This window comes from Aphidius gifuensis, linkage group LG2 (assembly GCF_014905175.1).
Source record: "Aphidius gifuensis isolate YNYX2018 linkage group LG2, ASM1490517v1, whole genome shotgun sequence".
Lineage (NCBI taxonomy): Eukaryota > Metazoa > Arthropoda > Insecta > Hymenoptera > Braconidae > Aphidius > Aphidius gifuensis.
The window spans coordinates 26,430,595-26,452,805 of NC_057789.1; the positions used below are offsets into that span (position 1 = coordinate 26,430,595).

The 22,211-nt window shown below is 27.3% G+C and overlaps 2 protein-coding genes across 6 annotated transcripts in view; one reads left to right on the plus strand and one right to left on the minus strand.

Moving 5' to 3' along the window:
* The window catches only part of LOC122849899 (runt-related transcription factor 1-like), a 76,810-nt gene that overhangs the window by 21,273 nt on the left and 33,326 nt on the right, over positions 1-22,211 (plus strand). For all 5 annotated transcript variants that reach the window (XM_044148799.1, XM_044148804.1, XM_044148802.1 and 2 more), the window contains exon 5: positions 13,981-14,070. The gene's annotated coding sequence lies outside the window, so the exon portion shown is untranslated. The remainder of the gene's footprint in view (positions 1-13,980; positions 14,071-22,211) is intronic.
* Positions 16,059-19,623, minus strand: LOC122849900 (segmentation protein Runt-like). Its single transcript, XM_044148805.1, has 4 exons — positions 18,813-19,623; positions 18,586-18,699; positions 17,577-17,684; positions 16,059-17,103 (listed from the first exon to the last, which is right to left on the minus strand). The coding sequence occupies exons 1-4, from the start codon at positions 19,132-19,134 to the stop codon at positions 16,652-16,654; spliced, it is 996 nt and encodes a 331-aa protein (XP_044004740.1). The 5' UTR covers positions 19,135-19,623; the 3' UTR covers positions 16,059-16,651.

Here is a 22,211-nt window from a genome sequence, read left to right on the forward strand (position 1 = left end):
CTGTATTATTTTCTTTTATACAAATTTCTTTTTTATTGATAAAAATTGATACATGCATTTAGAGTTTTTTTTTTTTTTTTTTTTATCTCAAGATATTATACGAAAAAAAAATAAATTTCTTTGAAATGAGTTAATTTTTATAAATTTTAAATTTAATTTTAACATATATTATTATTTAAAAATAAAATATATAAAAAATATTTTAAAAAAGAATAATACATATTTAATAAAAATAAAGTTCATAAATTATTTTAATTCTTATATAACTTCATAAAGAATTCATCATGTATAGATGAGTTAAAGTATCCAATATATCACAAATTGAAATAAATCAAATAACATTTTTAGTAAATCAAAAAAAGCTGAGTTTTTTTTGAAAAAAAAAAAAAAATTCATCCTCATATGAAATATTTTATAATAAAAAAAAAAAAAATAGTATCACTTCTTTATATACTTTTATTGTATATACATATTATTCTTATATATAAATCGATCACCATAAAATCCTAGATAGATCATGGAGGTGTTACACAGAGACTCGTCTCATTTTGAATCCCCGTAGAATTTTTATTGTATTCATATATATCCTGTCAGATGAGTAAACATTTATTGTACAAATACAAAAACATGCATTCAGAGTAGGAAGTCAGTCGGTGTAAATGCTGATCCTTAAATATGCGCAAAATTTAATATTTTTATCCTTCCGGAAAAAGAGGTTATTTTATCATCAAATCATTGACAAATTTTATTATAATATTTCTCGTGCTTTATTTGTTTAGATTTTGTTGAGTCACAACCAAAAAAAAAAATTGTACAATAAACCAGTGACTATGCAATTTAATTTCAACCCTTAGACAAAATTATTTTTTCCCAACATTTTGGGTAATAATTACTCCAATCAGTCAAATTGAAACGTCATTTAAATATTTTGTTGAGTCGCGACGAAACAAAGAAAAATCTTATTTTTTTACTTGGAAAAAATTACATCTTCATATTTATATCAATTGGCTTCTATTTGACTGAGCACTGACCCAATGACTCAATGAAGAAAAAAAAAAAAAGCTCAAAGAAATATAGATATATGAATTCCATTGATTCTATTTTATTCTTCAACACTATTCTTTTTTTTTTTAACGTCTTATTCGAAGCATCACTGTTGGGCCTCTTACATTTTCTTCGCCTCTTTATACATTTCACGGTATACTATTATAGCATAATAATACATTATATAGATATAGTGTAGGGCACGAATCAAGGGGGTGGTTTTTTTATTTTTCATTTTTTTTTATATATATTTTTTATTCTATAAACATCGATGATGGGAAAAAAACGTAAATAAAGAAAGTCAAATATATATAAAAATAAAATAAAACCGTAGTGACATTGTCCAGAAAGCCGTATGTGGGGAGGCGGGGTCCTCCCTATTCCGTCTCTTGAATCGTTTTTAGCCACTGTTTGATACTGTTTTCACATAACAGCAAAATGTCAAAGACTCGTTCACACTATTTTCTGATTTATGTCCACGAGTCAGTGGAAAGAAACAGTGTTGCTTTGACTATATCATTCAAGAACAGGAAAAAAATAAATATCGTGAAAATTATAGAAAAAGAAATAAAATATATATAAAAAAACCGAAATGACTTTATCTGTGAAAACCATTCATGAGTGAGGGGCTGTGATCATGGCTTTCATTCATGCTATGGGAACCCGCGGAATTTTTTTTTATTTTTATTTTAAATCTAACTATGCCCAATGTAACAAGTAGTTTTTATTATTCATTTAATTTTACTTGTTCATTTTTTATTTATTTATTTTGAAATAATTTTTTCTATATATTTACATAAATAGAAAAATTATTTTTCTAGTATTTCAACAATAGTAAAATTAGTTTTAATTTTTTCTTATTTTCCAGGTTTATAATTTTCCTGACAATTTTAAAACGTAATTTTAAACATTTTCTTTTTTTTTTTTTTCTTTAAAATTATGTAACTGATCGTATAGAAATATCAAATATCTGTCAACAATGTTTCAAAGTATTTATATTGATTTAAACAGTAGCTAAAAAAGATACAGAATAAACACGTGTCCTCGTGGGATTCTTTTAGGTTTTTAAACTTTGCGCTTTTTTTTTTTATGTTGTCTGTTGAATGTCCCGGAAGAAGGCGATGAAGGAAAACATAAAAATATTAAAATGAATGTCCAGTTTAGAAATGAATACATATATCCTTTGAGAATAGAAAAAAAAAAAATAGAAGACTGTGGATATTATTGCATTATATCTATTTGAGAATAGATATTCTAGACTCTTGTGACTCTTGAAGAATTTGAGATTTTTTTTCATTTCCATTTTCCACTTCTTCAATATGTCTTCAACTTTTTTTTTTTTTTTATTCTCGACAGATATAGATGTCTCAATTACTGCTTTATAAAAAATGTTATAAAAATTTTCTTCAAACAGCTAATTTTCTTTTGAATATTTTTATTTAATTTTTTTATTTTTTCCTCTTTTACATTTTGGTGAAAAATAATTTAACACTAAGATTGAACGTAAAATTTTTTTTGAATAGAAAACATTTTTTGGTCAAATGAATATGACATTTTTTTTCTTTTTTTTTTTTATTATCTTCAAGACAGGGAGCAAATCCAGGAGCTAAGAATAAAAGAAAAAGCAATAGAAAAAAAAAAAATAAATTGCGTGCTGTTAATAGTTAAAGTGAAAGTGGTTTTTCAAGGGGCAAGGGGAGTTTAAAAATGAACAATGTTTTCTTTTCAAATAGTGAAAATTTTTATGTAAGACCTTGTAACATGTGGATTACTAAATTTTCGATGCCACAAAACATTGTGCAAAAAAAAAAAAAAAGAATATATAGAGACATAGATATTTTTTTTTCCCTTAGAAAGACTTACTGCCTATTTGACTTTGATTTACAACTAAACTGGTCTAATTTTCGAAAATTCCAACTCATCTTTTTTTTTTCAAAATCTCCTGCTGATAAACATTTTCACCTAATGATTCAACACAAAATTTAACCTTACAAAAATTTGTGCAACGAACTTGAACATTTTAACGCTTTCATTTTATAAATTTTTGTTTTCAAATATCGAGCAACCTTTTTTTTTTTTTTTTATACATGTCAAAATTGTATGATGCCAAGCAAAAATTTCTAGTGAAATTGAATAAAGAAAATTCAGAGCAAATGTTAAAAAAAAAAATGTTGACCAAACAATACACCCAGTGTGGGAAGAAAATAAATTGACCTTCAAATTGTAAAGAAAAATCCAACCCCCTGTGTTCTGTTTCGTCGTTTTTTCTACCACATTCTTAAAATGTCCACGTGCCATGTTTATAATATCCTTAAAAAGGTTGGATAAAAAAAGGAAAAAAAAAAAATCAAACTGTGTTGAATTTTGTCAACTCTAGGTTAAATCTTAACTGGGTCTAGTTTTTTTATACTTTTTGGAAATGAAAAACCTGTTCACACATTATCGTGATAAGATATAAAAAATAAAATAAAAAAATAAATAAAACTCACACACGATAATCTATTAAATTATCCAGTCAAAATATTAACATGATATAAAAAACAAAAAAGATTAATTATTTTTCTACTTTATTTTTAATGATAAAAATAAATTCCATGGAAAATAATTATCTCACTTGAAAAAAAATAAAATAAATAACAATACAATAAGTTTAAGGAAAAGGTTTTTTTTTTTTTTTATTTTATTGCTTCTTTTCACATTAATTTTTATTGTTATTTTGTTCTGCTTGGTACGAAAAATTAGGTCAATATTGTGAAAGACAAGAAAAGTGTCAAAGTATTTGTTGGGGTATAATAAATCACGTTGGGTTGAGAAAAAAAAAAAAAAAAAAAAGAATTAAACTGACCCAGTCATAAAAGTCGACTGTTTCCAAACAAGAGAAAAAAAAGAATTTCACTTTCGTTGTGTGTGTTGCAGTGTATGCTTGCTGTGTTTCACATTGAGAGTAGCCAATATTCAGTGGCAACATAATTGCCAAGAAAGTATAAGAAAAAATTTAAAAGAAAAATAAAAAAGAGAAGCTAAAAAAGAATAATAGCAATGTAGTAGGATCCCCAACTGATGGATAAGGTTAAGGAAAAAAATTCTTGACCATTAAAACATACATTGAGGGTTGTGCATAGAGTTAATGGCAAAAAAAAAAAAAAAAAAATTATCTTTCAGGTATATAGAAATAATTTAACCATGGTTGAGTTAAAATTATATGTGACAAAAAAAATTACGCTTACTTTTTAACTTGACACAGGTAGTTTATAAAAATTGTTTTCTTTTCTTTCGTTTTTAAAGTATCTATTCTTTAAAATTTTAAAAATGTTGATTGAATGTTAGAGACACTTTGACAATTATTTTAAAAGCGATATAGAAAATGAAAAATGATTTTCTTTTTTCTCTTTTTCTTTTGACGTGGTTGAAAGAATTGCTTCTTTATGTACTTTCTAAACATCAAGACCTCCCAAAATATTGGTTTTGGTTGTGAAAATTAAAGTGATGAATAAACAAAAGTTACGGTAAATGAAGGGTGTATAATAGGTTTTGTAAAACCAAGATTTTTGCCTATCTGAAACCTCAAGGTGACACAGAATAATATATCACGTCAAACAAAGAAATGAAAGTTTTTTTTTTTTTGGCTTATGAGATTCTTTTGAGGAGTAAATTACATGCTAATAAAGGAAAAACCATTTTCACCATTTTTCGAAAATGTCAAACGATTTGATTTTCGATTTTTAATCTTTCTTAATATCAGTAAAATTTAATTGATTTAATTTCTTATTTTTAAAGCTCAAAATCCTTCCACGAAGAAAACATATAATTGCATCAACATTATTTCAAAAGCATATAGGTATATAAAATTCTCAGGAGCAAAAAAAAAAAATTTTCTTGTCAATCCTTCAAAAAATTAAGGGTTTCCTCGAAAAAATAATGTATTTGTACTTTCTAATGCCTCCTATGAGTAACTTATTTAGCCTACTGACCCAAAAACAGTCAGCTACCATAAGACACATATTGCAAACACAAAAACACTGTCATAGCTCACAACCATGACTCAACCTTCGAGCTTTTTTTTTTTTCCCTTATTTTTTTTTCCACAGTAGGAAAAAATCGTTAAGATGTTCGAACGGGGAAAATAAAATGAACAATACATGACAAAAAAGTATAAAAAGGACAAAAGAAAAATACCTGATTACGTATTGGACAAACAAAAATAGTGTCCTTGATTTTTTGTCACCAATTTAACGTCAAACCCAGAAGCGCCATCGGTGGCATTTTGTCTTTTCATATATATTTGCCACCAATGGTTTGTATAAAATTTTTATACAAAAATGTTAGACACGCGTTGTTTTGTGCGTATATAAGTAGCTTCATTCGATATAAAGATTGTGAGGTCATCAATGTCTCTCCTCGTATTAGTTCCATTTTTACTAGCCTTGGTATTATTTTTTCACGCTAACGCCCCCTTCCTTATACCCCTAACCAAGACTCTTTTTTTTTATTGTTGAAAAGTTTTTCGATGCAATATACCTTAAGCAGAAGAAGAACCTATATTCCCTTTTTTTTTTTTTTCCCCTATTTTCTTCTTCACATGGACGAGTTTTTGAGGTCAAGGTGGCTGAAACGTTTGCTGACATGGTCAAGCGTGATGAGATAGTTTATACAATTCCTTTTTTTTTTTTTTATTCTATTTTATTTCACATTGTTAAAAAGATATATTGGACTTTCCAAGATTTAAAAATCTAAAAACTTCAGGGACTATTTAATTATTCTTAGTAAAACTAAATATACGAATGAGACCAATGATTATATTTTTTTTATTTTGGCAGGCTTCCAGTATTCTCGTGCGGAAGTCATTTAGACATGCTGATTTTTTGACAATAGAATAGATACAAGTGTAAAGAAAGACATTTTTATACCGACAAAGACTATTTCAATTTATTTCTTTTCCTTTTTTTTACAAACAATATATTACGTGTGATGTTATTGTATCACATACAAATCTCTTTGACGACGATCATCATGATGATTTTATTTTATTTTTTTTATATCCTCTCTGCACGCGTACTTGATTCAAAGAACCTAACAAATAAAATAAAATAAATAACAAACAAACAAACAAACCACAAAAATAATCAACAAGTCTATAAATATATTTATTAAATTTAATAAGATGAATTGACTTTTTTACTTAAAATTATCTCAATTAATTTGTCAACAAAAAATTATATTTTAATGACTATCAACAATATAAAATGACAGCTTAAAAAAAATCAAATTTTATATTAACAAAATAATTATTTTATAAACATAATAATTGTCGAGAAAAAAATTTATAAAGTTTGAAATATTTTAGGGTGAAAAAATAAGTAACATAAGTATGAAAATATAGGAATAAAAAAAAAGGGGATATATATTTGAGCACACGCTGTAATCCAAATCAACCTAATAAAAATACTTAAATACATGCCATGTTGGTATGTCTGTGTATACAAATTTCAAATATATATCCAGATATATATTAGGGCACGAGTTTTCGCTATTGTTGATGTATAGTTTCGAGGGCGTTTCCCAAATATAAAAGCATCAAAAAAAATAAAAAAATAAAAAGGGGGTTAAATTTTTGGGGTTGTGAATATTGTAATGAAAGAGAGGGTATATGATTGCCAATGGAATATACACCAGGGTTTGTATTGAAGGTTTAAGGGTGCACCAAACTTGGGGTGTAGTATACGCCTAACACTATTATATCTAATACTTTTTTTTGCCCATGTGGTGCCCTCAAATGTAGAAAAAATTTTTTATTAAAAATAACAAAAAAATTAAAATTATCCTTATTGTCAGCAATTGCCCTTGTCCCTTTAATACTTTTTTAACATTTTTTTTCCATTTTAAATGACACACTTTGATGTTTATATTTTTTCATTCAATTTTTTCATCATTCAAATTTTAAAAAACCAAAAAAAAAAAACTGTTTCAAATGAAATCGAAAAATCGTTTTATATAGTGGTCAAATTTTATTATTTTTTAACAATAGAAATATATTACAAAAGTGACCACTGTAAATACTTTTTTTTTTTTTTTTTTCAGTTTCTCAAACTTACAACCCTCTTTGTAAGTGACCGATATTATATATGCTATTTCATAGAAAAGTAGTTTTATAGACTCTTGCGTATTGGCTAACAAAAAAATTTTTATTAGTGGAATTTTTTTTTTTTTTTAAATAAAATAGTTTGGTTTTTTTGTTTGTACTGTGAATGGTCAGTAAACCATGTGTTTTTTCATTCTTTTTTTTTTTTTTTATTGATATTTTATATTTTTTTTACCTTTTGGCTAGTCGATTATATTGTCCAGAGTGAGTCCTTTACTTTAAATTACTTGGAAAATATCAAAATCACATTTTTGCATTATTTTTTTATTTTTATTTTTTATTCCAATAAATGTTTTATTCATTTATTTATTTTTTAATAACCTTTATAGAATGTTAGTTGAACCATTGCACTACCTGCATTTTACGTGTTTATTTTTGTAATTTTTTTTTTTTTTTTGTTTGATCGTTTACTCTATACCGATGACAAGCGCCACTTGAAGATAAAAATAATCCGATTTATATACAGGTAAATATTTAGGTATATCTCTTGATCCCCGAAATGTCTCTCATCCGGTAAAATACACAGTCGTTTCACCCCTTGACTCTATTTTCTCATAAACAATAAAAAAAAAAAAACATGATAATATTTTCTGACGATGAATGAACGAGATTCAACGAATTTTCATTTAAAAAAAAAAAAACCCCATGACGATGATGAAAAGAAAAACTTACGATACAAAAAAGGGGAAAAATAAAAAAATTCCAACATCATTGATTTATTTTTACTATCAAAAAAAAAAAATGATCTGAATGATGTTAAAAAAAAATAAAATATATAGATCTTTTCCAATAACCAATGGCTATTTTTTTTTTTTTTTTTCTTTTATTTAATATATCCCCAAAAAAGAAAACAAATAAAATTAGAATAAAGAATTTTATTCTATTTTTTTTTTTTTTCGGTTGTCAGTGTGGCATTAATGTCAACGACGTTGAGTGGTTTTGTTTGAATATCAAGAAAGACGTGTACAACATATATATATATGAGTTAAAGTTTTAGCATTGGTAAGCAACACATCAGTGTACTGAGGGTGACAAAACGAAAAGTGTGTGGTAGTTTAATATATATAGATATAGTGAATTGAGCAGAGCGAGAAAGAGAGGTATAGAAAAATTGAGAGAGAGAGAAAATGAAGGGAAAGTTTGGTTGATTTTGAGGGGTTGCTACGGGGGTTGTAGTGGCGTACCCCTGCGGGCTTCCGCGCTCTTCTGGCTCTTGCGGGGTTCGCCAAGACTCAATACCAGGGTGGTTTACCCCCGATAAAACCCCGAATTGTAATACGGCTGCAGTACGAGGGTTGAATATATACGCATACACATACACACATATATCATTTCTTTTACACACGAATGAAAACAAATAATAATGATAATAATAATAACATCAGTATAGAAATAAATAAAAAGATTTCAGTATGAAAATAGTATCATATTTAACACAGACAAAAATATATATATATATAACAGCAGCATATAATATCAAAAAAAAATTCTTCTTCGTTTTATTTTATTTATTTTTTTTATTCCACTTTGACATGTTTGTATTTTTTTTTTTTTTTTTTTTGGAGCTTTTCAAAAGTTAAAAACAACTTTATTTAATTTTTTTTTATATAAAGATTTTTATAATATATTACAAAAAATTTTGCAGTTAAAATTTAGATTATTTTACGCCAAAATGATCATGATTTCAAGTGTCCATTTAAAAATCTAAAAATTAAAAAAAAAAAAATCTTAAATTGATTATTCAAAAGAAAAAAAAAAAAAAACAAAACTTCGAATTTAACTTTGCCATATGAAGAGGCACTCTCATGAAAAAAAAATATATATATATATTTGCCAGATGAGTGAAAATGTAGATAAAAAAATTATTAATAAAAAGAAAAAAGAAAAAAAAAAAAAAAAAGTACTAGAGGAGTCAGAGGGTGTCGCAATCTACGTGAGAACCTCTGCAGGATGAGTCTCACCCCATCCAGTCATGTGTGATGGACCTAAATGGATGAGACGCACCCCAGTAAAAGAGCTACATACGAGAATCTCACTAACTCACTATATGTACATATATTTTCTAGGCCTATATATTGATTGTCCATAATTTTTGCAGCTATTCCAAAGAGCAATATCTAAAAGGGAAAAAATAAAAAAAAAATAGAGGGAGTGAGCATAGTTCTCGTAACTAGTGGGCCCCCCAACCCCCCTTATTTTAACCCCCCTTGATATTCTTCAATACACCATTCGCACATAAATGTATCTGAAATTTATATATACATGTATTGTCAGACACATACTGTTGTTGATGATGAAAGTTTTTTCACAAAGAGTGTAAGGGACATTGTCAATGTTGAGTAGACTAAGTACACTGAAGTGCTTCGTTGAAAAAAATATTAAAATATATATAAATATATATAATTGAACTTTTAAATTGTGACATCAGTAGGTACACTCAACCCTTCTGATAGCTCTAATTTAGAAATATTATTAATCAATAAAATCAAGAATTTTTTTAACTATCATTCTACTAAATGCAAAAAATTTTTAAAGATATAAAATTATTTATTCTTGTTTATTTATTTATTTTTTTTACAATAAAATAAAAAATAAAGCCAAGTATCAGTGGATAATTGGAAACAGGTGTCCCTATGCTTTTTCACGTTTAATTATTTTAAATTTAATTATTAGTATAATCAACCAACTGAAAATTAATATTTTTTTTTTTTTACTTTTCAATAATTTATATATAAAATATAGTTATCAATGTTGATTAATTTATATCAGTCAAATCAAAATAAAATTAAAATTAATGATAATATAAATTGATGAAATATATATTTTTTGTAGTCAAGTTGTGACTAATTGATGAGAAATAAATATTTGAAATATTTATATTAAATATATAATTGAATAAAAAATATATTTTTTTGTTAAAAAAAAAAGGGAAATTTGTTGTTTGGTAGTGGACTGTTGGAATTTGTACAGTTGATAGAGTCAATGTTTTTTTCTCAATTTACAATTCAAGAGAATATGGAAATTTATAGAAGGGTTTATTGAAGAGGATGAAAATTACGTAGTTTCATTTAGTTATATAACGAAAATCGATTGGACAAATTGGTCAATCGTAGAATTTGAAAGAGGGACACATTCTTGTATTGAACCCTCTTTGGGGTGTCGACTAACTATTCGTATAAGGAAATTGTACCAACGTGTCCACTTCCTGACTGGCTTGATGAAGTTCCGTTTTACCAATCGGTAACATCAAGTCCAAGAGACTCACTAAAGAGTCATCGTTTTTGTTTTTTTTTTTTCAACTGTTATAATTGGATAAATTGCTTATGGCTATTTTATGTTTTATTTTCTTTCTTTTTGTCATTTATTTTTTATTATTAAATCAATACTTTGTAATCAAAATTTTTAAATGAAAATGAATTTTGAATATCTAAAGTGAAATCTTTATTAACAAAAGAAAATTTTTATGTCTTTTTTTTTTTTTTTCAAATTTCATTTTATCTCAAGAGGATTTTCTCTTTTTTTTTTTTTGTTTGTCTCATTACCTGTCTGTCACTCCTCAAAACCAAAAAATCTTTCTTATTTTTCCAAAAAACTTTCACGGTTGTACAATGGTCATGGACCACTAGTTAAAATTTTCTAAAACCCACCCTTGTAAAACACCTATACTTTCAGACAAAACAAATAAAAAAAAAAAAGAAAAAAAAAAAAAAAAATGAAATTGCTGTCATAAAAGATGGGACCTTTTATAAATGACTTCAGAGCTGCCGAAATTGTTACAAAATGGCAAAATCGTGTTTTTCAAAAACCCAAGTGAAATTTTCTATATCTATTTCTTTCATTTTACAATTTTTTTTCTCCTCTTCTTCTCTCTCCTGTCTATCACCTTTTATTTTACCTATTCTTCAAAAAAAAAAAAAAATACCCAAGAGCCAGTCAAACAATGACCATAGCAATGTGGTTTCATAAATGCACCTTGTAAAATTTTGTGGTTTATTGGCTTTTACTGTCCTTGAATTTGTGCGGACAAGTTTTACCAAAAAAAAAAAAAAAAACTCTCTCCTCTGTAGACAAATATCTAAATGACCATAATTCCCAAGGGTCACCTTCAGTTAAATAATAATTTTCAATACAAAAAAAAAAAAAAAAAAAAAGTAAAATAAAGAATAATAGAAAAAAGAAAAGTGAAAATGATAAATGGAAAATCTAACGGTAAAATAAATAAAAAAGATAAAATATTCTTTAGTGACCGAAGAAAAATGGTTTTCATGTTGTACATTTTGCAAATTGTGTTTTGTTCTTTTTTTTTTTTTATATTTCGTTGAACCTATAGTCTATCCAAAATACAAACCACCACACGCGTATATTTCATGTATACATGTTAAATGCAATATATTTACTAAAAAGTGCGGCAACTCTGGGTTACTAGTTTTTTTTTATACAAAAGCTTTTTCAAGTTAAAATCTCGTTACCTTGGTGGTGTATATAAAACTAAATAAAATGTATTTAGGCACATGAGTAAATAAAATTGAATAAAAAAAAAAAAAAAAAATGCCAATATTAAAAAATATTGAGTAACAAAAAATAATATTATTATTTTTATTTTCTATTTTCTTCTTTATTATAAAAACGACAACTGTCATTGGTCTTTTGGAAATTTAATTGGCTGTCGTCTTTCCCACTCGCTCTCATAAAATTTGTTATTATTTTTTTTTCTGTTGTCAATGAAATAAATGAATTTTAAAGAAATTTTCCTGAGAAAATGCATCAGTAATTTTTAGAGTCAATAGAAACTGACTCCAGCTATACTCAAAAAAATTCCCATCACAAGCCAAGCATTATTTTTTTCTAGATACCAAAAACTGTATTTTCAATTTTTTTAAAATTCATCAGGCATTTACATTTCCACTCGTCCTAAAAAAATTTCCATCGGTCGTAAAATCAAAAAAGTAAAAGTAATATAATAACTAAATAAATAGATAAAATAATCAGTTGTATTTAAAAAAAAAAAATGACTATTTTAACCAGTGTCCATACATATAAAATATACGTTGCCTTATCGACCGGTTTTTCAACTCTTTTATCTATTTCATTTTTTTTCTCGTATTCTCTCGGTTTATTTTTTTTTTTTTTCTACAATAGGGATGTCTGTTGTTTAAAACGTAACGCACGCACGTATCCGGCCTATGAACAATGCAAATATACATATATATTTTTAAATGTGCATACATTCTGTGTATGTGCACCTACTTTTTGCAACGAGAACGAGAGAAAAAGAGACGGAGTGTACAAGGGTTGCGACCACATCGTTTGCAATATAATTTAACAAACCGATCAATAAGAGATAATCAGGTCGAACTTTTGAATATTTTTAATCATTATAAATAATCATTTTTATCAGTTATTTTATTGATCATTTCAGCTGTCTAGAATTATTTAAATTTATTTTAAATATTAATATCATTTGATTTTTGAAATGACCAGAATTTTGCTACTGTTTTTTTCTTCTTTTTTTTTTTATCTATATTAACCACTCGATCGATATAACAAATAATGAGGTTGAAGTTTTAAAACATTTTTCATATTTTAATTTATTTTTTCAAATATTCCAAATGTTAAGTTGATAAGTAGTATTGCAAAACAGTTATAAATTTTTTTTTTTAGTTTAAAAAATAAACAGTCGCGTGTTAAATCATCATTCAACAAATATTTTTTTCATTCTTTTTATGTTTTAAATAAAATAAATTGAAAATATATTCAAACCCTCCAGTATATTATATATATTCTCAAGCTGAAAAATAAATAAAGCGATACTCAATATAATTTTCAAAAAAACCACTGTGTATTTATATTTTTAAATTTTTTTTCTTGAAAATTATCTTTTTTTTTTTTTTTCAAATATTCAGTTTTGTATATAGGCTTTTAACTTTTTGATGCAAAGACAAAAAAATTTATTTACATTGTCTTTTGAATGAGAAAGAAAAAAAAAAAAATTAAAAGTGAATAAAAAAATGGTGGTTTACCCTGACGAGATAGAAATTTAAGTCGTGTGCCAAGGATGATAAAAGCTCCAACTTTTTTATTTTATCGACCCTGGAAACAGCTTATTATTTCCGAGGTTTTATTTATTATTATCATTTTTTTTTTTTTTTTTTTTTTTGTATCTCAACCCCCGTTAAAAATAAAAAAAATTAAGGGGTTTTTCTCTTTCTCCTTATTATACTTGAGTTCCCTTTTGTGTACATCCTGAGTAGCTGCCTCTTTGACCTTGAATACATGCATTTATATATCATTTTTTTTTTTTTCCATCTTCAATTTCAAAACAAGAGATTTATCACAAATATTTAATTCACATCAATAATATTACCATTATATTTTTTTACCATTACAAAGTAATTCAAATTTATTTACTACTTGTTTTTCATCTTTCATATTGACATCACTTTGAATTAACTATGATATATATAATTTTTTTTTTTTTATAAATAATACATTCAAGTAATTTTTATTTTTTAATAAATAATTTTTTTCTTTTTATTCATTTATTTATATTAATTCCACTAGAACAAATGAACAAAGAGAAACTCGATTATAAATAAAATAAAAAAAAAATATATAAATAAATGAAAAACGTAAAACCAAGTACATATAAATGTTTTTTATTTTATTTTTAGCTTTTTGTTAACACAGTTTGTTTCGATCTATCGATAGAAGCTCGTAATCAGAATGTGCAGTTATTTTTTTTATTTATTTTTTCAACAGACATATATACTAATGTTTTTTGTTTTTTATTTTTGCAGGTTTTTATATGTACTGAGTCCAGTATATGCATTGTACAACTGTGATGCGGTGAGGAGTATGTGTTGTTTGGTGCGACAGTGGAATATTCGGTGAGTTGAATTTTTGAATTTATATATATAAATTTTAGCTGCAGCAATGTAGATTAAAGAGAGTAAAGAGAAAGTAGACAATGTAGATATATAGAGATGAGGTATATATAGAATAGAGGATGGTTACTAATTGTCCGAGGCTTCCCTTCGTCCAAGCGACCCCTCATCAACGCTGATTGCCTAACTCTAGGACCCTCAAACTCACGAGTTGAAAGCATTGAGTTGAGCGCACGCTTGTGTCCTCTCTCTGATCCCTCGGACATATATATATCTGTATAAATATATACACTATTGTTATAGAGTGAGTGAGATTGTACAATGAAGCAAATGCAAGTTTGTTGGCTTACCAATACACCAGTTTGTATGTACATACTCCAACAATTGTCTGATCAATGCATTTAATTTTTTTTTTCTCGATATAACGAGTCTATGATTAATCTTGAATTTATATCATCAAATTCATTATAAAATAGTCTTTATTATTACACTGAAAATAATTTTAAAATTGATTATTGTATAGGGAAAAAAAATTATTTAAATCTATAGAAATATTTATTGAATCGCAGAATGAATAAAAAAAAAAAAACTCGAGTTTTAATTTGGACACAATGACCAGTTCGTTGGTTGCATATACGTATTCAGCTAATTTTATAATTTTTTTTTTTGATATATAACATGAAAATTTTTATTTTTATTTTGCTGTTTAACACTGGTTCAACTTGATTATACGTATAGTAGAAATTCTTTAGGCAAACATTAGTTAGCGCCTGTTGGGTCGAACAAGCAAACCAACCAAGACTAGCAAAGCGAATATATATATATTATTTGGATAGATACGATAGTAAAACAAAAGGGGGGGAGGGTTATAAAAAGGGTGGAAAGAGTAAAAATAAATAAAAGAAAAATGAGAGAGAAAAAAAAATAGTGTACGAATGTGGCAGCAAAACATCAGGGAGAGAGATCGGTTTGTTCATCGTTGTGCGGCGACCCTTCACGGTTACTTGATTCTGTTGTCTACTCGTCAACGCTACGACTGTTATACGGGGTGTCAATGTGGTTCTCATCTCTCTTTTTTATTTTTTTGATTTAATTTCTCACCAGTCCCTTATACTTTAGCTCCGTAAAAAAAAAAAAAATTCAACAGTATCAATAAAAATTACGAAAAAAAAAAAATGAATCGAATATTTTTTATTGCTAAAAATCATCTGAAATTTTAAAAAGAAAATTGAAAAGAAAAAAGCATTTTAGATCGATGTATTTTGATTTTCAAGTGCTCTAGGGGATGATGATGGTGATGATGATGGAAGAGTTTGAGGATCCCTGTGATATTCACAATCTATAGGTACTAATACAGATCTCACGAACTTTTCCCCCCTTGATATTAAGCATTCCCTTTTGCAATATTCCCCTCAGCAAAAAAAAAAAAAAAAATATAGTAATAATATGGGAACCCATAGAGTGATGTCGGTGGGCCTCGAAGAGAGATTGTGTGGCATGCTGCCATTCAGATTTAAATCGTGCCACCGTGAATAAAGAAGCGAATAAAATAATAAAATAAATATATATATAAAAAAAAATTAAACATACTGAATATATGTGGGGCTGTTATTATTATTTTCTTTCTTTTTTTTTTTTTTACTACATACACAATCTGTGATTTGCATAGGTACATGTAGCTTATTTTAGTTGAGAAAGAAATGAAATAATAAAAATGGTTTTTTCGTTTTTATTCAGTATGGCACGAGCTCCATTGCGGGGTCCAGCGACTTAGTGGAAATTTATTCCAACCAATTTGAAAACACCCTTCTATATTTTTTTTTTTTTTCTTTTTGTAAATGTATGTGTGTACATGTTGTTGCAACTGTATACCAAATGATTGTGAATTTAAAATCCACACGTTTTTCTATCAAATGAATTATTATTTTTTTTTTTTATTAATATTATTATTATTATTTAAAATTAAGGGATTTAAATAATTTGATAAAAAATTTTTTTTTAATTTCAAGTAGAATTTATATTTATTTACTTAAATTTCATTTATATTTATTTCTCTTTACATTAAATTAAATCTCTGACTTGTAATATTATTTATAAATAGTTTTTCTTTTTTACAATTTCTTTTTTTTTTTTTTTTTTTTTCGTCTATAAACTTGTGCACATTATACACAGTTATGACATGTATATTTATATTTACAAAAATCGCCATACAGTCTGTATTTCTCCAATCATTAAACACGTTATCTTTTTATTCACTCCACCAATCTTTTTCTTCTCGAGGCATATTATTATATCGACTGATTCTAACTGTAACATATTCACAATCTTTTTTTTTTTTTTTTCAAATTAAAAAAGTGAAAGAAACAAATTATTTTTTGTTTAAATAAAAATGATAACATGAAAAATGAAAAAAAAATTCACGTCAACGCGTCGTCTCGTCTTAGGGATATCACTAGCCTTCCATAGATAATTATAATTATATAATCGGAACGTTGTTTAAATATATTTTTTTTTTTTAAATTTCAAAAAAAAGCTCTTTTTGATCACTCAAATATATATCTATCATATAATATATTATTATATTTCAATATGGTCTCCAAACAGGTGGCTTGTGATTAGATGTTGTTGATAGTTTTGTTGGTGATGGACTTCTTTTATTTGATGATGATATATATGTTGTTGGTGCTTTTAATTCACATTTATTACCTTCAATTGGTTTTTTTGGTGTTGTTAATTGTTGTCTACTTGGTGGTGATGATGATGATGGTGTTGAAATTGGTGTTTGTGATAATGTATTTAATTTAATTGGCACAAAGGCACTACGTATTTCTTCAGCAGCTGATTCACTACTACTATCACTTGGTGTTCTTGGTGGTGTACGTGATGGACTATTTGGTAATGCTGGTGTTTTATTTGTTGGCATACCAGAATATTCACTTGGATATTTTACATGTTCATGAAATGGATATGTTGATGGTAGTACTGTTTGAGAAAAATTTTGTGTGAACAAATCAGCTGGTGGCATTGGTACAGCACCTATTTTAACAAACAAAAAAAAAAATATAAATTAAATTTCATATACAAGTAAGCGTATATATTTTGAATGTATATCATTGCAAAGTGTACACAGACTCATACAGCAACATTATTTAAATCTATATACAGATCGTTTGTGTGTAATGTGTATTGTTGTTGTTCAAGGGGAAAAGAGGGTTTGATGGGAAAGGGAGCAGGCAACACGAAATAAAAATATATAAAAAAAAAAAAAAATAGGAAGGAAGAGGCGAGCTGTATGTGCTCACCCTTCGGTCCAGTATGAATCATCACTAGCAACCTAACGAATCGATACTGAGTTGCCTGCCCCTTCTCTAATTTTTTTTTTTTTTTTTTTCTTTTTATTTTGTGATTTGCTGGCTGGACCAATGAATAGTCTAACCAACAGCAACAGCAGCACAATGAATTGAAAAAGAAAATATATAAAAGAAAAAAATATTTATAATGATGATTACCTTTCATTAATGCTGGATGATGCAAGTGCCATGCGTGATTCAGGTATGCTGCATCAAACCATGGATTCAATAAACCAAATCCAGAAAAACCAGGTCCATATTGATAATCTAAAAATAAATAATAATAAATTTATAAATTAAAAAAATTTTTACAGTATATTTTTATTTATACAATATAAAAATACAAAATTAGTTTTATCGAGCATTAATCGGATAATTTGGGCAAATCTTTAACGATCACAGCTGCATTATACTGTTGAATGTAGATGTACATTGAGAAATAAAAAAATAAAAAAATATTATAAAATGGAACATTAAAAAATTGAGATTTTAACGATCTTAAAAAGGCGACTTATGTGTTCTGGCGCGCAATAATGTTCGGTTTGGATAATATAGATGTGTGTTTTGTGGCGCACATATGCTACCGCCATATGCCGCGTAATAAACAAACTGTTCGGTCTCTCTTTGCAAGGTAATTTTTTCTTTTTTTTATATATACATTTATTTATTTTCATTTTTTTTTTTTTTTTATAATCTTGTGATGAAAAATAAAATCTGGATATACGATTGAAATATACGAAAGATTAAATGCCGACTTGAAACATTGCCAAAGATATATAATAATTATAATCATGTGTTTATGTGATATTAAATTGTTTTGAATGTGTAGAATGCAGTGATAGTTATATGTATATATAAATTTTGTGGTATGTGTGTGGGTGGTTTAACACCGGGAAGTTTATATGAGTTGGAGTCAACGATGGACACCCTGTGTGTGACCACTCGCGGTTTGAGGTCCACCAGATATACGCCGGATTATTAAATGCCACACGAAGGGCACGAGACCACTACCATCTCATCTACATTTGTGGAAAAACCTCTACTTGACACGAGTTTAACATTTTTTATTATTTTATTTCTTTAAATGTTTTTTTCTTGAAAATTTATCATGGAATTTTTTGCGTGTTTTTTTGCTTTTATTTGATAAGGTTTATTTTGAAATACTTACTTGACTTTGAACGTGGTTCTCTTGGTCCATCGACGGTAACTTTTATTGCTTTTGTATATGTTGCAACTTGATAGGGCATTGAGCTTATTTGAATTGTCAGGGAAAATGATTTACCTAAAAGAAAAAAGAAGAGAAAAAAAATTAAAATACTTGCTTTTTTTGAATTTGATTTTGTTTATTGGATAATAGATGATAGATGGGAATGAAAAAATGATTATGATAATTACCTCTTCCACTTCTTCCAACAAATCTAAGATCATTAAATTTAGCAACTTGATTTTTCATAATTGCTGTACAATTTCTTAATTCACCACAACAATTTTCATCATTACCAGCGCGTATTGTTACAATAGTACCATCACTAACTTCATCAAGTGCAACAACTTTAAATGCAACTGGTAATGATTTATTTGATCTCCAATGAGTTGGTAATGGACTACAAAGTATTGCTGGACTACCAGTTTGTACAAGATCACCATGATGAGCACGAAGAAATTCATGTATCGCGCTAAAATTCTCCATGCTGGTTGGTCCGTCTGGTAAATGCATATTTGCGCAGAAGATGATCAATATTAATCTTCAAATTAAATCCTCAATATCGTACTTCACTTTTAAATATATATATATATTTTTTTTTAATCCTTGGATCTTCTTCTGATCACAAGATAAATAAACAAACAATTTTTTCGATTAAATTATAATCAAAATAATAAAAAAAAAAAAAGTTCACAATGATAGGTAAACACTTCACAAATTCCTTTTTAATTTTTCTTTTTTCGCAAATTTAATTTTTATAATTAACAAAAAAAAAAAAAAGAATTAAACACTTGTTTTTTATTTGTATTTTTTTTTTTTTTAAATTCAAACTTTTAAATTTCAATTATTAATACTTGACGTACTGTCGAGTTGAAATTCAGCAAAAGAATAAAGTATAAATGAACAAAATTAAAAAAATAAAAATATTTTCTATTTTTTTTTTTATTTTTTGAAAAATAAAGCTTGACGCGCACACGATGCCGGCTGAGCGGATTCTAGTTTTTCACGAATGTTGCCACAGCTATTTAGAGGGGATTTTTATCCCCACCAAATTTTTTATAGAGCCCCACCCAGTGGCAACGTCGACCAATGAGGATAGTGGTTGTGTTTGTGGCCTCAGTGGCTCGCCGCCTTCGCCCCTTAACCAAGCTTAAGGGTTGCAAGCTACGAAAGCCCCCTTAGGGTCTAAACCTACGACACGATATACACTCTACTTTTCGTACTGTCGTTTTATTTTTATTCTCCCTTAACCTTGCTGATCCTTGTTCGTTATATACACATATACAATATACATATAAAGAAAAAAAACTTGCTGTTTCACTTTTTAAATGGTTCAGCTCACTCTGACTTGCATCTTTCTATGTATGTACACATACATGACTTGCTCTTTTCCTCGTTCTAGATATTTCGTATTATCGTTTTCACTCTATCCTTCCTTCATCATAGAGAGATACACTAAAGGCTTGCTAATTTTGATCGTGTTTATGTCGTTGATGATGACACCTCGTTACACATCTATTTACAGATGTTTATGTGCCCACGTGTTTCTTGATTATATACGTCATTTGCTGCAGGTTAATTTGATTACATAGAAAATTTATTTATTCTCAATATAATTTGTATTATTTTTTTCTTTCAATATTTGAAATATTAACATTATTTTTTTTATTCTATTGAAATTTAAATTGCTTTTATATATTATAAATTTTATCCAATTCTCCGGAAGGAAAATTGTACATTAATATGTGGGAAAAAAAAAATGTTTAAATACAACGGAAGTTATAATAATTGATATGAATAAAAGATTGATGAAAAATAAATACTCCTATTATAAATATATTTGATATAATTCTATTATACGCAAAAAAAACTCCACCCAAATATTTTATTGTCATTTTCTCGAACTGGCAATTGCACCCGCCCACAAATAAGAAGGTCATATATAAGATATTCCAAAGGATATTTATTCTTGTTAAAAAATAAATAAAAAAAAAAAAAAAAAATTGTCCAACGCATACGTGGGCCCCCCCTCAGTCACCAAGACATCCCCTTGTGCAAACTTTCCAAGATGTGACTCATTGACCCATTGGAAAACCCGCAGTGCAACAAATAAAAGAGAAAGAAAAAAAAAAAATTTAGAAACTCATTTAATAGGATTTATCAGGTAGGTAGTTCATCTTGTTTAGTCAAAGCATTTTGAGGAGCGAAAAATTTTAGCTCAGTGTAAGTAGCAATTCAAACACCGTTGGAATTTATTTTTTTTTTTTCTAACTTTCACGCATTGTCAATGTTTCAATGTGTCCTTGAATAACATCTATTAACTGTGAGCTTTATTATCCACTGTGAGCTCCCCCATATCGACGATTATCGTAATATTAACTCTGTGCTTTTTTTATTTTTTTTCGTTGCTTTTTTTTCTTAGCTATACATTTATCTTTTTCCCTTAAAAACACTGGGGAGTCTTCGAGGCACGCGACTAAATTCTTGACCCATTTTAACCCAAAAAATTTGATCTACAAAACAAACTTGTAAACAGACAATAATTTAAATTATCGAAAATACATTTTTAATTACTTTCTCGACTATATTGTCAATATATTTAAAAAAAAAATATTCTAATAAACAAAAAGCAAAAATATTTACAATAGACTTCGACATGAAAAAAAAGTTAATGAAAATACAGACGCAGTTGGATGTCTACTACTAATTTTAAAAAAAGTGTATATATCACGCGTATATTAAAAATGAAAAAAAAAAAAACTGAATTCAAATTCCACATGACTGATTGCTAAAAGAAGCATATATGTTCATAAAAATTATGAAAAAAAAAGAGAATATATATATTCAGTAAAATATTTTTTAATATTCGAGTAGTGCCCATGAAAACAAAGATGAAAAAAAAAAAAAATAAAAACAACCTCTGGACAATGTTAGAGTGGCTGAACACGAATGGTAATGTGTCATCTTCACAGTCTGTCACCCACGTTAGACACTGTCAGTGACAAGGTGTCTTTAAGAGTACAGAGGGTATCATAATATCATGCCCCTATGTCTTCATAAAAATAAAAAAATAACACACAAACATACCGAAACAAAGATTTTAACAAAAAAAAAAAAAATAATAATAACGAGAAAAAAAAAATCGACACATGTGGATGCAACAGGGGAAGCTAAGAATTAAATAGATGAAAAAAAATATATATAATAATGATAATGATGGTGGTGGTGGTAGTAGTAGTATATTTTTTTTTTTTAAAAAAAGAGGAAAGGAAAAATGGCATATAAAAGCCCTCAGGATACACGTAGCATGTTGGTTGGTTCAGAAACGGACACGTTTGTCGAGTGGCGGAAAAAAGAGGATATATAGCCGTGAGGGTTATAGTTTGATATATATATATAAAAATGTGAATCAAGAATAACGTAAAAATATATATACAGAGATGAGTTAACACAAGAGTTGAGCATTGTGTGTGGTGAGTGAACCGGAAGCGACGCCATACTGCAATATCACCCCGCGTTTCTTTTTGTTTCCGTTCTCGTTTGGCACCGATCACTTTCTCTCTGTACTTTATTCTTCTCTCACTCAACTC

Bases quoted from the DNA above. Each gene is read 5' to 3' on its own strand.
- LOC122849900 (XM_044148805.1), bottom strand. From the start codon at position 19,134: ATGCATTTACCAGACGGACCAACCAGCATGGAGAATTTTAGCGCGATA. The intron at 18,700-18,812 runs GTAATTATCATA...TTTTTCTTTTAG, and splicing joins TGTTGGAAGAAGTGGAAGAG to GTAAATCATTTTCCCTGACA. The intron at 17,104-17,576 runs GTAATCATCATT...TTGTTAAAATAG, and splicing joins TCATCCAGCATTAATGAAAG to GTGCTGTACCAATGCCACCA.